Source organism: Mauremys reevesii, linkage group 11 (genome assembly GCF_016161935.1).
Source record: "Mauremys reevesii isolate NIE-2019 linkage group 11, ASM1616193v1, whole genome shotgun sequence".
NCBI classification, from domain to species: domain Eukaryota; kingdom Metazoa; phylum Chordata; order Testudines; family Geoemydidae; genus Mauremys; species Mauremys reevesii.
Window position 1 is genome coordinate 27003401 of NC_052633.1, and position 18337 is coordinate 27021737.

General features: G+C 38.1%; 1 protein-coding gene across 5 annotated transcripts in view; it reads right to left on the reverse strand.

Annotated features, from left to right (window-relative positions):
• Positions 1-18337, reverse strand: part of GLS (glutaminase) — a 111659-nt gene that overhangs the window by 52047 nt on the left and 41275 nt on the right. For 4 of the 5 annotated variants that reach the window (XM_039493927.1, XM_039493928.1, XM_039493931.1 and 1 more), the window contains 5 exons: positions 17169-17227; positions 7666-7698; positions 7329-7387; positions 2542-2608; positions 1868-1918 (listed from right to left, as the gene is read on the reverse strand). In XM_039493927.1, coding sequence (XP_039349861.1) covers positions 1868-1918; positions 2542-2608; positions 7329-7387; positions 7666-7698; positions 17169-17227 — 269 coding nt within the window. Of the gene's footprint in view, positions 1-1867; positions 1919-2541; positions 2609-7328; positions 7388-7665; positions 7699-9294; positions 9345-12495; positions 12520-17168; positions 17228-18337 lie in introns of those variants that run through there. The other variant, XM_039493932.1, reaches the window with a different exon arrangement.

Here is an 18337-nt window from a genome sequence, read left to right on the forward strand (position 1 = left end):
CATTATACTACAGTCTTTAATTACTTGATAGCTTACTATTTTCTCCACAGTACCAGATTTATTCACTGCACAGAATGGACCTGCTCTGAGGCTGAATCAGGATTGTGTAGTGAAAGGTTGTTGTCTGCAGGACCCTGGCCTCATTTGTTGCACAAGCTGGAAGGGAGTGTAGTGAATAAGCCATGTAGTTTGTAAGAAAACAAAAGGATGGTCTCACAGCTAACACAGAAGAATGTTGAAGTGGGAAACTGGATTCTATCTCTATGTATGACACAGAGTTCTTATGGGATGCTGGGCAAAATCACACCAAACTTTTCACAGGTGGTCCCTAATTAGGTGTTCCTCATTTTCTGGAGGCCTGAAATGAAGCCATGAGGTCTGATTTTCAGAGCGCTGAGCACTCACAGCTGCAACAGATTTCAATGGGAGCTGTGCTTGAATATATACATTGCTATATAATGCTAACTACGCTTTGAGATGCCTAGGACCTGATTTTTCAAATTGAGCACCTAAAATTAGTGGATACTTTTGACTTTAATCTCCTTGTGCCTTAGTTCCCCATTTGTAAATTCATAATTGGCTTAGTACCCCCTAATCTCACAGGGATGTTGTGAAAATAAATTCATTAATGTCTCTGAAGCACTCAGATGCGATGATGAGCACCACAGAAAAGCCCATGAGGAAATCAAAAATTCTACATTCAGAGCAGATTTTGAATAGAGTACAGTAAACAAGGTATGGGACCACATACTGAACAATGAGAAAACAAAATATGGAATTAGCTGTTCACCAACAGAGGCCAGTCCATTTTGTGCACTGAATGCACTGTAGGAAAAAACCTGTATGTGATATTATTAGAAGGTATCAAAATACATAATAAATACTACAGCTCTTAAATGCTAATGCAATCCAGAACATGTTACTACAATTCTGCATTCACTTTTACTGTTTACTAACAAAGATTCTTTGATTTGAATATTAGTTTGGCCTTGTCTAGCTGAGGTAATAAAGGCAAACACTAAATTGGCCTCACAGTGTTGATGCCCCTTATCATAGTTAAATGAAACAGTCAATAGGTCAAAAATCTACAGGAGTCACTTCCCCACCCATGAATGTTCAGAGAAACTAATGTTTTAGAAATACGCTGCTCAGAATTAAGCAGATAAGAAGGAGTAATATGAATCAGAAACATGCTCCTTTTCACAACACTTTTCTTGACTTTAGTGCTTCAAATCTGTCAGGGACGAAGTGACAAAGGCAAAATCTAGTCAGTCTGTGGACAGTTTACAGCATGCACGACGTGAATGGTCAGTGGAGGAAAAAACCCTGCTTGTCAAGTTTGTGTGTCATGACAAGTGCAATTATTTTAGGTAAAGGCAAAGCAAAACATGGGCTATTTGACCATTTACAACGTAGCATAGTTTCTATGTTTGGCTCATAAGAATTAATTTGATTAAACGAGAGAAGTGGTGCAAAAGTGTTGCCTCATTTTGAATACTACCCTCAATCTTGAAATTAAAAATTTGTATGCACATTATTCTAGTTATACTATAAAGTTTAATGCCTTCCTCTGTGTAATGAGCACAGAGAAGCCAAAATATTCTGCCAAAGCCAATTATGAATAACGCAGCCACCCATATACTCTCTCATAGCAGAAACTTGCTAATTCACACAACCGATGGAGATTTGTAAGTTAGTTTTAGTTTAGTTTACGAGTTTAATACATCAAATGTTTTGTTCATTCAAAAATATTAGGTATTAATGGGCTCCTTTATATCTATGATTAAGAGAGTTTGTGCTGCTTACACTTTCAAAACTTTATTTCAATTCCATTATAAGTACTCAAGATTAAATAAAAGTCAATCACCTGAAAGTAGAAGTCTAATATAGCAACCATGTCTGTGCCTTCTGGAAAACACTGGGGAAAGAAGTAAAAGTAATCTTTTGAACATGTTGATTATATCAAGACAGTAAATCAATTTTAAACTAAAGAGATTAAAAAAATAAAATAAATTCCTGCCAGTGTTCAAAACACTAGTTTTAATTTTAAAATCTAGCTAACACTTATACAAACGTTTAAAAAGAAAACTTTAACGGTTATGAAAATTAAATGGCATTCTGTTTAAAAAGATGCAACTGTTAGATAGCTTAATACTCTCTAGCTACTAACATACCTTTATGTACAACCTGAAGAAGTACAGACTCATTATATATGGAAACACCTTAAAAAAATTGCATTGGGTGTTTAAGAGTCACTTGTACTGAATCTTTTAAAAAGTTACAGGACATGACTTTAGAATCAATAATTTAATATGCAGAAATGAGATTTGGGCTGTTCTGTAAGATTACATTACCTAAATACATGTCTACATTCTCTCCAAAGTGTATGAAACATACTTGCAAACTATTGTACAAAACAGACACCGTATTCTAAACCATGTAAATAAAACCCAGATTATAAAATAAAATGCCAAAAATTCAGAAGCCAACATTATGAGCAGTAAAAGTCTTGTAAAACCAACAAACAAAAGATGGATTAACCTTCTTTTCTTTCAGATAGTAGCCAATTGCAAAATTTCGATCTCCACTCTCTCTTTCAGACTGGAACCTGAAAAGAAAAAAGTTTTCAAATACTTGGATTGTAGAGAAACAACGGTAAGAGGTTTTTTTGGTCTGTTTTTTTTTTTTAAATTATGGGCAAAGGCTGATGTCAACAAAAAAGAAACAGGCAGAGAGCACTGAAAAGAACAATTTTGTATTTGTTAAAAGTCAAGCTTTAAAAAAAGATTTAGGAATACTGGACTCACCAAGTTGTGAACTAGCTAGTCTATATAACCACACCATCTCAACACTGTTACCCTCGTCCTCTGTCCTACTGCTCCAAACTGGCCCCCACTGAAGCCAATGATAAAATTCCTAATGAATTAAAGAATGCAGCAACAGATCCACTTTTCATTAAACCCATTCAAGTCCAGGCAGAATAGCAGCAGTGCTGGGGATGGAGCTGGGGCAGTCTGGAGCTCGGTGTGGTGTCTCCTTCTGGCTTAGCCAATTTACACATTGCTGCAGTCCACAACCCATAAGAAAGCAATTTCACAGCAGAGGAGTATAGGGTAAAAGGCAGGGGAATCGATCCGGGTCCGACACCAGGCCCATAGATTTGTTAAGCCGAAAGATCTCCAGTCTGCCCTCTCTCTTCTTGCAGGACTGGGATGTAAATGATTCACACACAACACATTTTCCAGGGACATGCAATTCCCCAAGACAGTAAAAACATCTTACATGTCTGTCACTGGCAGACATGAATCCCTCAAAGGAAGGGCAGTACTTAACCCCTGGGACCTGAAGGATGCCATCCTGGGAAAGTTTTGTTGTTACTCTTGCTTAATTTGCCCACAGGCAAATCACAAATACTAATCAACCAACCAAAATAACTAATCATGACAACAAAGGCAGAGGCTAGATTACACAAGTATGGACAGCAAACTTTGTGTCTCAATGCCTGGAGACAGGTGAGAAGAACAGCTGGTGCACTGCCCTTTTATGTCTTCACTGAGGAACATGAGGAGCTCTAGGTGGCGTATACACCATAAAGGCACTGCTGGTTCTCAGACATTGAACTCTAGCACATGAGGCACAAGCATGCCGTTATACAATGTGCATCTGGACAACCACTTGAAGGAGAAGTGAACCACTTCTATAGAATGCTGCACCATGCTTGGAGGAATCATCTGTCACATAGATCCCTTTACTAAAGGGCATTTAATAAGCTTGACGTGCCATAACCCGAAAGCCAATGAAAACCCATGGGCTGGACGATTGGACTATAAGGTGGATAGAAAGCTGGCTAGATCGTCGGGCTCAACAGATAGTGATCAACGGCTCCATGTCTAGTTGGCAGCCGGTTTCAAGTGGAGTGCCCCAAGGGTCGGTCCTGGGGCTGGTTTTGTTCAATATCTTCATTAATGATGTGGAGGATGGTGTGGACTGCACTCTCAACAAGTTTGCAGATGACACTAAACTTGGAGAAGTGGTAGATACGCTAGAGGGTAGGGATAGGATACAGAGGGACCTAGACAAATTAGAGGACTGGGCCAAAAGAAACCTGATGAGGTTCAACAAGGACAAGTGCAGAGTCTTGCACTTAGGACAGAAGAATCCCATTCACTGTCACAGACTAGGGACCGAATGGCTAGGAAGCAGTTCTGCAGAAAAGGACCTAGGGGTTACAGTGGACGAGAAGCTGGATATGAGTCAACAGTGTGCCCTTGTTGCCAAGAAGGCTAACGGCATTTTGGGCTGTATAAGTAGGGGCATTGCCAGCAGATCAAGGGATGTGATCATTCCCCTCTATTCGACCTTGGTGAGGCCTCATCTGGAGTACTGTGTCCAGTTTTGGGCCCCACACTACAAGAAGAATGTGGAAAAATTGGAAGGAGTCCAGCGGAGGGCAACAAAAATGATTAGGGGGCTGGAGCACATGACTTATGAGGAGAGGCTGAGGGAACTGGGATTGTTTAGTCTGCAGAAGAGAAGAATGAGGGGGGATTTGATAGCTGCTTTCAACTACCTGAAAGGGGGTTCCAAAGAGGATGGATCTAGACTGTTCTCAGTGGTACCCGATGACAGAACAAGGAGTAATGGTCTCAAGTTGCAGTGGGGGAGGTTTAGGTTGGATATTAAGAAAAACTTTTTCAGTCAGAGTGGTGAAGCACTGGAATGGGTTACCTAGGGAGGTGGAGGAATCTCCTTCCTTAGAGGTTTTGAAGGTCAGGCTTGACAAAGCCCTGGCCGGGATGATTTAGTTGGGGATTGGTCCTGCTTTGAGCAGGGGGTTGGACTGGATGACCTCCTGAGGTCCCTTCCAACCCTGATATTCTATGATTCTAAAACAAGCAGCACATTTGTCTTGTCTTTTCTCTTCCCCTCCCCTTTAGAGCTTCCTGACAGCTAGGAGGGAGAAGGCAGAGAGACCTTCAGAACTCTACTCTTCCTCAATTATCATTCTTTGCATCCTCAATCTGCATGAATAATTCCAGAGCCTGCCTCCTGTGCTGCTCATAACTTACCCCATCAGCAGGAAACTGACACGATTCTTGACTGTTTCACTATTGCCCACAGGGTTTTGATCATCAATAAGGCTGCGTGTCTGTCACGGGGGTCACGGATTCCATGACTTCTGCAGCAGTCGGTGCTGGCTCAGGGGCTGCCCAAGTCAGGAAGCCCATGGGCTAGCAACAGTAGTTTGGGTGCGGGAGGTGGCTCAGGGCTAGAGCAGAAGGTTGGGGTGGGGGTGGGGGGCACTTACCTGGGGGGGGTCCTCGGCTCCCACTGGCATGTCCCTGCAGCTCCTAGGTGGAGAGGCCAGGGGGGCTCCATGCACTGCCAACATAGGCGCCGCCCCCGCAGCTCCCATTGGCTGCGGTTCCTGGCCAATGGGAACTGCGCCTGCGTATCTGGTGCTTGTGGCGGGAGCAGTGCGCAGAGCCACCCTTCCCTGCAGCTCCTAGGGGGAGGGGCGGCCAACACAGAGCCGAGTAGGGAGCCTGTGAGCCCCACCAATCCCCACCCCCAGCACCAGCAGGGGTCCCAGGCTGCGCACCATCGCCTGACCCTGCACCAGCACCAGCGGGGGTTGCAGGCCACACACACACCCCCAGCCTGCCACTCCCCCAAGCACCCGCTTCCCCCCCTCCCCTCCCAGTACAAATTTTAGTAAGGGGTATATAATAAAAGTCATGGACAGGTTACGGGCGGAGAATTTTTGTTTACTACCTGTGACCCGTCCATGGCTTTTACTAAAAATACCCGTGACTAAAACATAGCCTTAATTATCAACAGTAAAAATGACCAGTGTTGGTTTCATTCTACTACTGGTTTAGCAAAACTCAGAGCAACAACATAGGCACCTCCTCTCTGCAGACTTGGAAAGATGCTGTATTAATTTATACTTGGTTCACATATGGAGGTTACCCTGGCAACCACAGAACTTTAAATGTCATTTTTTTAAAATAAAAGATTCAATTCTGCAGAAACTGACAGTATAGTGTGAATGGATTTTAAGTCCTGATTAAAGTTTACTTTAATTCATCACTCTCAGGTAGAAGAGTAAATAATTATGCTTTTATCAGTGCAAAATCTAACACAATAAGGTGCAGAACTGAACTTTAATAGTTGAATAATATCTACTTTTACCGGTTACCAATAAAATATACATAGTATATGTGAGAACTGATTTATAGGTAGGCCAGTAAATTTTGAAACAAAAGCACAAGACCCTTTCCCTAAAAGTAACACTGAAAGAGGCAAGACAGTAACAAAAAGGAAAAGGAAGGACATATGACAGTGAAATATAATGAATATACACCTCCTTGTGATATATGCAAGTACAATCAAGAGGGATTTGACAGTTAGAAAAAAGGAATCAGGTTGAGGCTCAAGTCAACAGGTAGTCAGCTGCCTAGGGGTGCATGTCACTGAAGTGGTGGTTTGAGTGTCTGAACAGGGTGCAGGGACAGGGAGGGTCTGGGTGAACATGCAGACCATCTCACATTTTCAATGAGGCTCTTCTTCCATTAAATTTATGTTCATAGTTAAAGAAGTCTTAATGAAAGTTATCAAAGCTCTCACATTAAGCATTCCTGTATCAACTATGCTCAGGCAAATTACAATCACTTCTCTCCCACCCAAACCAATCAGCATCCAAAATTCCCCTACACTATGGAGCACACTTATTGTTTTCATAGGAGTGTTGCCTCACGCTGCCCTTAGAATGGTGGAAATCCTGCAGTTGTGATAGAAAAGCCTAGTTTTCCTGCAGGAACCCTACATTCTAAGAGTTCCATAAGGGGAGTTTCCCCAATCTTAAAAAGATTATATACATTTAAAAAAAACCCAAGGAACAACAACTGTGTAAAAGAACGATTTATAATCCCTCTGGTACAACTAATGTTAAAGTGGACAATTTCATTTTTGGTATGAATGCCAGGGCTTACACAGGGCTGTAGTTCCCACCTAAACAGCACTCAAAGGGAGAAGACTCTCAAAACCTAAGAGAGAGAACCACTGTTGTACATAATATTTAATCAAAACTATTATCAAAGAGAGTGTCATACATTAAGTACCACAAAATGAACATATATTTAAATCAGAAAAATGTAAATCATATAAGGTCTGAAGTAAGATCTTAAATATAAAGGATGAAATCCTGTCTCCACTGAAGTCAACTGGAGCTTTACCACTGGAGCTTTACCAATTACTTAAAGGGGGCCAGGCTTTCACCCTAGATATTTTACCACCAAACATCAAACAAAAACAAAAATACTCACGTGGCATTACTGAATCCAACATACTCGTTACCAGCCATATTATTCATAAAGTGCATCATCTACAAAAAAAAAAAGATCCCAAAATCTTCAGATCTGATAACGTCATAACTCAGACCAAATTTTCAACCTGGCCTTAACTGAGACTGTTTTGGGGCACACAGTGAAAGTCATTAGGATGCCTAAATACCAAACTGCACCTACAAATCAGGTAGCTGTTTAAACAGCTCAAGTGTCACCTGAAATTTGAAGGCAAAAATTCCGTGAGGATAACGTAAGCCCTTGTATCATCAAATCTAAATATGATAAACAGCACCAGAATTTTTTAATATTTACTTACATAGTCAAATTTTTCTGCATTATTTGCTCCTTGCTGAAAGGAAAGAAAAAATATTTATAAGACTTGTTAACATACAAAAAACTATAGTTAGAAGTTCACTTAATTTAATTAGTTTTTAACTTGTATATAACTAATAAAGATGTAAATGTATAAAGCTACTTAAATATAAATTACTACAATCATTTTGTATATTAATATAATTACAAGAAAAACAATTAAAAAGTTAGGAGAGTAAATAGCTCAGATAACATTTATACAAAAATGCTACAAGATGTTTTTATCAAATACCTTGTATATAGGGGATGGGTTTAAGCAGAAAGAAAGGTATGCTTTATTTTAAGTGCTCTCTATTCAACACAACATATTGACAAAGAATAGTATGTAGTAATATACATGACACACATACAAATTCATTGTGATAAATGTTCCTACAATGAACATAACACTGGATTACAAATATAAGAGGTTAAAAATCTTGTCTTAATTTATATTAGCGCTGAGCACAGAAAAATTCAGACTCCAGGCTATAAAGTGTTTCCGATGGTTAGTGTTCATGCTAAAAATTTAATTCAGATGGAAGACTTAAAATAAAGTGTTACCTTTACTATAAAAATAACTGCACTTAATTTAAGATTTAAGGTAAGTATCCTACCTATATAAAGAAACCAATTATTTGGGTTAGCAAAATATGGTATTATTCAAAAGCTACAATTTTAGAATCTTAAAACCTCAAGAGACAAAATACTAAAACTACATCAACATTTTGCTAGCAACGTAAGAAAAAACATCAAATCTTATTGCTCTGTTTTTGTTAAAATTAGTTCTTAGGCAATTTTTTTTAAAGGATGTTTTCTTAAATTTGGTAAATGCCAGTGAAAGATGTATTGGCCCTTATCTCAATTTCTGATAACTGACCTGCTATATATTCTTATGCCCCCCCCCCCCAAAAAAAAAGCTTGTGCACTTTACTTTGTTTTGAAACAGCCAAGCAGCTTCATTTTAATTTAAGAGAAAATTTATAAAAAAACATTGGATTAAAAATCTGAAATCATATTAATTGGTATCATATAAACTAATAGACAATACATCAGAGGTTTGTTTTATAAACCACTTCAGTATTGAAGATATTCTATTTAGATAAATCTTTTTGGATCGCATATTGCCTCAAACAAATCAAGAAACACTACTCACACTATGTTTAGTATAGGAAAAACAAAAAAATGGAAGCTTTGCATATACCAGCATTTTACTTAATGAAAAGCATAAAGCCAGTTTCATTTCCCACTCTACAAGTGGATTAAGGTGTTGCATATAACCTGTGAAGCTCTACGCATCAACTCATGTACAAGAGGATGTACAGTCACACATGTACGATCGCTAGCTGAAAGGAATACCACGCTGCTGTGCCAAAATGATGTGCCAATGGTCCCTTACACTTATAAAATAAAAGCTAATAAATAATCTTACTCTTAGAGCCAATAATCTCTAGCTAGATAATATCTAACAGGTATGCTAAAAAAAATTCACAATACATTTCATCAAAATGTCTTGTATAATATACCAGAATACAAGCCTTAAAAATGTAATGCCAAATCTGTTCAATGAAAAATAATTAAAAAAAGAAATTACCAACTTCATTGAACTGTTGCAGTTGTCAAAATATTCCATAGATCCTAATGCTGTAAAATATGTAACAACATTTAAACCACAAAAACCTTTTCAACCTTTTAAATGCACAATGAACATCTTTTTGGGAAATTGGGTCAGCATTAGTTATGGGATGCTGCATCAATAATCATAGGGTTAGACATTTAAAATAAAATGAAATAAGTTATGCTTTTGTTTATAAAAAGGGAGAAGGAGAAAGATCATGCTTTGTGCAAAAATAAAAATACATAGTATTTCAGTTCTTTCTTGCCCAAATGAAAAAAATCCTTTACACTTCATTAAACTGATTTTACTAAACAAAATACAAACATTATGGGCAAAAGTCAGATGTATGATTAATATATGAGTACTATTTTCATTTCAGCATCTAAAAATTCAGTGTTTTCTTTGTCTTTTTGTAAGCACCATCTGAGTTCACACTGAGGGAAGATAATCACTTTTACACAGCATCTTCTATATACAGGTACTAATAAGCATGTTGACCAACTGATGTACACTTAGGCCCTGATTCTGCACACATGCATTCTTAAGTTTAAACACAAAAGTAGCTCCACTGAAGTCAATGAGGCTATTCATATGCTTGAGTACATGCATAAGTGACTGCATGATCAGAGCCTATATAGTCAATATAATTCAGAAAAAACAAAAAAATGTGTTTCCTGTTATGTGTTGATAACTACAGTAGTGTCCCATTTTATTTCTACAGATGAAGGAAGCATACCACTCACCTTCTAAATCAACAGGGCACAAAGACAACACATATTTTATGATTAAAGTTCAAATATAGATACTAAAACTTAACTTTGACTTTCTATGGAAATATAGAAGATATTTTTGATAATTTAAAGAACAAAAGCCAGGGTAGCTTTTGGCCTCTAAAGTTTTATTTGACTTAGATTTAGCTTAGTTTTCCAGTTTGTGGCTTTAATTAATTGATATTTTTAAAAGCTTCATAAGCAATCCATCTATCTAGAATGCTAATGAAAGGAAATATTTCATGCAACATCTTCAGAAACATTAATATGACATATTAATATAGATACACATATACACACTTATTGTATACATGCTTGTGTGTATATTTTTGTATATGCAGTTGTGTATATACACATGCATAAACATTTATAAATGAACACAACAGTTTAAAATGCTAAGACAAACAATCTGATGATAGGCAGGAAATTCAAAGTTGTGACAGGCAGCTCTTAAAACTCATATGCATTTTTATTTAAACATACAAAAGCACAAAGAAAGAGTAAAGGCTGGCAATTCTAACTTTGAATTTCTTTGCTTGTCAATTCATGTTAGGACCTTAGTGGTTTCTAAATAGTTGGGGGGGTTTTAGGTGGGGGATTCTTATTAATTTAATTGCTTTTAGAATGAAAACATTCTGTGGAAGTTTGTTCTTATTTTAAGATAAACATTCTCCAACTGGGTAAATACTAATTGAATAAGATGGTAGCATTTTGTTTCCATAATATGTAGAGCATATGAATACAAGTGCCTATGTATTTGACATAGCAAAACAGAATGCTGTAAATACTTGTCAAGGAATGCAATAATAAACCCATGTAAAACGTTTCTAATTAAAAGCAACTTGTCATTAACATTTGAGTTGTAGTTTATTAGGCCTTAATGTAATATAATTTCTTTGCCAAATTACTGTTTTTATTAATCCAATCACTTAATTTCTTAATTTGAAAGCAACTCAATGTGGTAAAAATATAGGTATGTTTAAGCATCTTGCTAACAATTTTATTTAGATCTTCATAAAATGCACTCTTGAGTGAAGATTTAATATGCCAAATTTAAGTAAAGCAGAATGTTGGGATTATGTTTTATAAAGCCCCCAGAAAACACACACACTGACATTTTAATAACAGCAGCAAAATTTTTGCATTTGAATACATCAATTTACCTCTTAATGGCTTTATTCTAGCTTTCTGTATTTACACACTTTTTTTGGTTAATCTGTGCATGCTCTGTGAAAACTGGTGTCTTGGCTGCTTAGCATAACATTTTCACCTCTGAAATACTTGGGAGCACAATGTAATAGACAGTATATGATCTACCAGGAACAATATTGACATTCTTAAATTATATATGTTTATATATAAACTATTTTTCTTGTGTCCTTAATATAAGTATTGAATACTGTGTGAGATTATAAATTCTTTACATAATTTGGGACACTGCACTACAGAACAGATTCTATGCCAGCTAATGTAATATTAAGTGAAATTTACTCAGTTGTAATGGGTCATAATAAAAATCAAAGGCAAAAGAATGTGAATATTTACAAATCACTGAATCAGATAATATAAAGAACTGAGAAACAAGAAAAATCCTACAAGTTTGAGTAACAGAGGAGAGGTATAATAGCAAGAACCAACACCCAAGTAAAGGAGGAAATAAAAATCTTTGGCATTTTCTATAATCATGTTGGTACACGTTTTCAAATTCATATGCATACACCTATTTAAGTGTCAGAAAACCAGAAGATAAATTAAGAAAAAAGATGGCATGTGCTTATGTAATTATACTATTAGATATACTGGATGAAAAGCAAAGACTTATCCTATCAAGTGGTATAAAGATGGAGTATGAAAATCAACTTCTATAAACGTAAAGGTTGTGTAGTTGCACTCAACAGTACCATGCCACTGTCAGCCACATTTCTCTTTACTTGCAGTCTCATTTATTTTGTGAGTCTCAGCACTTCACTACAAAGGTAATGTCAGAATACTGTGAAGCGTGTAAAACTGTTGGAGGACACTAATTAATATGCTTAGTTTCAAGAATTGTCTGAAAGTGCTTAATTGTACATCTTATCTTTCTGCAAAGTTATTTAAGTTTAGCTGAGGATGTGCATGCACTACTTCTATCCTGATCTTTATTTTTTACTCCATGCTGATAATCCTTTGGAACTTTTCCCCCAAGGCCTTTTGACAGCACCCTTTACTGTAGTATCTAAATGCTTCCCATTTCAACTGGGAGAGAGAACTGCACTTCATGGAGCATCCAACTCTTCTCCTTTCCTTAACGGCAGAAGGTTTTACTGTACTTGGAAAAGGGTTTTCTTTGTTTTTACATTTTGTTCATTTAAGTCCTTCCCATTATGGCGGGAAAGCTTTATCAATACAAAGGGGGTTTGCAACATACCCTGTATCAGAGGGGTAGCCGTGTTAGTCTGGATCTGTAAAAGCAACAAAGAATCCTGTGGCACCTTATAGACTAACAGACGTTTTGCAGCATGAGCTTTCGTGGGTGAATACCCACTTCTTCAGATGCAAGTGGGTATTCAAGATGCAAGACCCTGTGGTACAGCTGCCAACCTTCTAGTCACAGAAAACCAAACTCTCTTGCCTTGGGCCCCGCCCCTTCTCTGAGGCCCTGCCCCCATTCACACCATTCCTCCCTCCCTCGCTCTCCCCCACCCTCACTCACTTGCTCATTTTCACCAGGCTAGGGAGGGGCTTGGGGTGCAGGAGGGGGGTAAGGGCTCCAGCTAGGGGAGCAGTCTCTGGTGGAGCTGGGGTGCACAAGGGGGCTCTGTGCTGGGGCTGAGGGGTTCAGAGTGTGGGAGAGGGCTCAGGGCTGAAGCAGGGGGTTTGGGAGGAGATGAGGGCAGGGGCGGCTCTAGGCACCAGCGGGCCAAGCGCCCGCTTGGGGCGGCATCCTGGGGAGGGCGTCATTTGGCTCCGGTGGAGCTCCCGCCGGCATGCCTGCGGCAGGTCCACCGGAGCCCAGGACGAGCGGACCTGCCGCAGTCATGCCTGCGGCGGGTCCCGTCTTCCCGCGGCTCCGGTTGAGCTCCCGCAGGCATGACTGCGGCAGGTCCGCTCGTCCCGGGCTCCGGTGGACCTGCCGCAGGCATGCCGGCGGGAGCTCCACCGGAGCCAAATGCCGCCCTCCCCAGGATGCCGGAGCCGCGGGAAGAGGGGACCCACCGCGGGACTGGGGAAGGGCGGCGCAGCGCTCCGCGCTGCTTGGGGCAGCCTACTTTGTAGAGCCGCCCCTGGATGAGGGGTGCAGGCTCCGAGCGGCGCTTACCTAACGCAGCTACCAGGAAGCAGCAACATATCCCTCCAGCTCCTACGCATAGGTTCAAAAGGATGTCCCGGTCAAAAACCGGACACCTGGCAACCCTACTCTGTGGTCAGATTCTGAATCAATTTCTTCTCCTCTGGCAATTCCTTCCACAGCCATCCTATCCTCCTACTCCCTTAATGAAAGATCCATTCCTCCTCTCAAGCTCTCATGAGGTTTGTCCGGGGTTCCATGTGCTGTGTTTCCTAAAGAAGTGTAGCTGTCTTGGTAGGTTATAAAAGGAGATGCAGTTGCTGATACAGCTAAATGCTCACACATTAGGAGCTTTGACAATCAGGATCAAGGCCTCAGATGGCCACAGCAGATGAAATAACTGACAGGGTCACCTACACTAGATAAATATATATCTCCCCAACAACGGACCATTGGTAGTCTGCAGAAAACTGGCTGGTTACATGGTGCTGCATCTCCATGTTTCAAAGTGTTGTATTTCACTGAAGACAGCTAAAATTATAATAAATACTTTCCTAATATTTATTTTCCATGTGAACAATTGCTGTAATTACCACTATAATGTTATGTTATTGTGCATGTAAGGGGAAGTGGCTGCCCAATCATAAATGAGGGGGGAAATGGTCTAAAAGCCTTTTTATTAAGATCCAGTCAGCAACAGGAAAGAGATTTAGAACCCCCAAACTAAAGCACTTTTACATGGTTTAAATCTCTGAAATAGTCATGTGGGGCGTAAGTACAGTTAGCATAGAGCCTGGAATTAAGAAATCCAATTTTAAATAAACCAGTATTATTACTGGTGTACTACAGCTGGGCTGTTGTGTAAGCTTTTAAAACTACATGATGTAGTTATGCTTAGTAAGAAAAACAAATATGAAAAAGTTAATAGTACATAAGTAAAAGATTAATTGCAAAACTCCAGCTACATATTAGGTCCATATTCTTTTCTAAGAAGTGTATGTATAACTCCAACTGTAGACACAGTTGTGTGTGTGATCCCAGGGCAGAATTTTTCCCTTCAAGTGTTAAGATACTTATGTCAGCAACAACTCTTGCCCAGTGAAAAATTCACCCTGAGATACTTTCTCCACTCCACGAGTACCAATACGATCATAGGTATTAAATGATAATTTGCACAAGAATTATGAGGCAACACCCAATATTTTTTTTAACTGATATACCCAGTGTACTGTATTTTATTTATATTTAGAATACCTTTAATTGTTCAGAATATTAACAGATCAAATCCAGGAGCTCTTAAGTGTCAGTGAAGTAATAGTTTCACCAAAAAGGTAAAAGCTGGTCTGAATTTTAAAATACAGCAATAGTCTCTCCATACTTCTTGACATGCTGACATTTGATAAAACTATTTTATAAGATTCATATATTTGATCACATTTAAGATAATGTAAAAGACATTTAACTGCTTGATTCCAAAGGCTATGCATGGTCCTCAATAAATATGAGCAATTCCCATGGATCCCAATGACAGTGAATGCATATGAACTGAGGGCAGCATACGGTTTTATTTCAGCAGTGTGTTTAAGAAAATAATGATAAATCTTTATATGTAGATTATATCCAAACTTAAGTTCGCCAGTGGTGTATCCAAATTTTCTACACAATTCATATGTAAGAGAGCTAAATTACAGACTACAGGTTATCCTCACAAAATATAACCAATTAATGTTTTGTACCAATTGATCCCAAATATAAAATTTTCCCAAAGTAACACTTTTATTATTAGTTATTCAAATGTTAAATAGCATTTTAGTGGAAGCAGTACATGAAATGATCTAGATATCGTCACTCTGAAAACAAATAAAGAAGCGATAGTATGGTATGCCTATCAGATGTGCAGTTACTACAGGCAAACATGTCAGCACAATGAAATTTGGCCTAAAAACATTACAGCATTTTTAAAACAAATATTACAGTTACATGCACTAAAACTAAGATTTGTTGTATACATTTAACTACACCATTTATCAAGAACTCGACATTGGTGCCTTCCAAATAGTTACACACTGTGCTTTTGTCAGAGATCAAAGACCAGTAAGTCACACTACAGTAGGAGTGACATTTTGACAGCTTAGACAAACACAGATTTTAAAACTCACTATTACCAACGTGAATTTCAATGCTCAGTCAAACCTTAGAAAAGCTAATCATGAGTACATTTACCTGTCTTACTTATGGCCCTTTTCTTTCACCTATAGCTATTAAAGATAAAATGTCTTTAGGCAGGAATTTTACACCTTATTAAATATAAAATAGCAGAAAATCATGATGGAAAAATAAGAAAGAACCTTTCATAACTAACACTTTGTAGGCAGGAGCTAGGAAATACACCAGAGGCTAAATGAGTTTCCAGATGTAATGAACACAATGTAAACAGAAATTAAGAAGTCATGCTTGGAAAAATTATGTAATCTAGTTTAAAATTTTCCACATCAAAACTATGGAGGACTGAAATATTCACTAAAAGTCAGCAACTTCTAGATTCTGATTCACCATTACAAAACTAGATTTTCATTCCGAGGATTGCAGCAATGGTCTGATTAACACTGGGGCTACATCTACACTACAGCACTTACAGCAGCACAGATGTATCACTATAGCGCTGCTAGTGCAGACACTAAGTCAATGGGAAAGAGCTCTCCCTTCAACTTAATTACTCTAGCCCTGAAGAGCAGCAGTAGCTATGTTGGCAGAAAACGCTCTCCCACTCACATAGTGGTGTGTATACCAGCGCTTAGATCGGTATAAAACTTACGTCATTCAGGGAGTGGCTTATTAATACCCTGAGCGACAAAAGTTATACTGATGTAAGGTCTAATGTAGACAAGATCTGAGTAAGTCACCATACGATCCACATTTACAATACACCTGCACACCCATACTAAGGGCAAAATCCTGGCTTTCAAAACAAATATGCGTTTATGCAGGATCATGGCCTACCAGGGCAATATTTGCTATGTACTGTAATCTAATATTTACTCATGGAAACATGCACAGCTGTTAGTTTCCAACCACTTATTTGAGAAAGTGGATATTTTATGTTCAAAGTAATACTAAATACAAAGTAATAACTAAACAAGTGATTTAGCTACACAGGAAGTTAATTGTGGACAAGTTTAATAGAAGAGCATGGAATTTAGGAGTTGTGCAGCTCCTATAAATGATAGCTAAATTGTAAAGCACTCTAATTTTCCTCAGAAGGAAAAAAAAATCCTATTGTACTTTTATGCAAGACAGGAGAATCTAAGTCCAGAAGCACTCTTGTGACTCTTTCTCATTAGGCGAGAGAAGATTTAGTGCATTTCTGAGGATGTACTCAGCCTCTGACGATGACTAAATGACATTTCTCACAACAAAATTGCACTAAATCTCTCAGTGAGATAAGTAGTCAATCTTATCCATTTGTCTGCTTTGCCCAGCATACAAGAGGCTAACTGGATGGGTAAAGTAGTAAAAATAAAATTATAAACAGAAGAAGAGGCAAACAATCTTTCAGCCAAATGACTCTGGGTCAGATCATGGTATCTCTCTTTCAGAAATCTCATTAATGAAAGTTTTAGTACTGCCCTTGTTTTGAAGTGCTTACTTTGCAAGTTATACAGCTTGTTTGCATGCTTCTGCGCGCTAGTTACAATATTCCAATTAGCCTTCTTATCCATACACACACACACACAAATGTACAGTACTACTGACTGCTAATTTTCCTCATTCAAATGCAATACTCAAAACAAAACTAAGTGTGAACGTTTTACCTTGATTAAGGAAGTGATCACAATTGCTCCAGCATTCACCATAGGATTGTGAGGCCTGTCTGTGAAATAAAATTTTTCAATTACATGTACATCCTTAGGGCTGAAGTTCACACTTGTTTAAAATAAAATTAAAAAAATAAATAAATCAAAGTCAGCCGACACATATTTGAGTAAAAATTATAAAACGTTTCTTGAAGCTATGGCTGTTTTATTTTACTGTAATCATAAATTACAATACTGTAATCCAACATTATATATTTGAGCAATATGTAAATGCAAAAAATATGCACTACAAGTGTATCACTCTAGAACTTATAGCATACTTTACTCCACAAAGTGGAACACATCACATCTACAACACTGCAGCCTCTGCCTTCTGAATACGTAATTTTCATTTGTTACTATTCTACTACATACAGTGCGCTGAAACAGTTATGTGAAAAGGTTATTCCTAACTGGTCCTGAATTATATTTATAGTCTTAACTGAATAATGAATCCATTATCCGTACTTTAACTATTATATTAGGAAACAATAGGTGGATGAACAACACATCAATTAATGTATGAACCCAAAGTCTTCCAAGCAAATGTCAAACCCAGGTGGTGTACATGCATGGTAGATTTTACTAGGGAATCTCTTAGTTAGCTGTAAGAGTACTAAAATCCTTAACAAGCAGATGCTGTTAGCTCCCTACTATTTATAAACTCACCAACCATGCAGGGAAGGCTCATATAAATTTACTCTAACTAGCACATTTCATGAGAGCAATTATGTACTACTGATACTAGTTTCAAAAAGGAGTACGTTAATACCCTGGACAGAACTAAAGCCTATTTTTAAAATGTTTAAATCTGAGTGTCACACAGACTAAGTTGACATAACATACGTAGGCTTCTGACTTGTATTAGACAAATACTAAGCCATTCTGATAAGTTAGCATTAAACAAAACCAGTGGAGCCCATACTAAAAATGGATTAAAAAATGGTTCTCAAAAAGTAATTGTAAGACAGTCGTTTTCATCCTGGAGTACATTTACCCCTGGAGGTATTGTACAACAGGCTACATAAAAAGTACTAGCAAAGTCAAACTCAAATTTCATGCAGTTGGCTTGTTTTATATTGCTCTGTATCCTATATGCTGAAACATAAGTACAATATTTACATTCC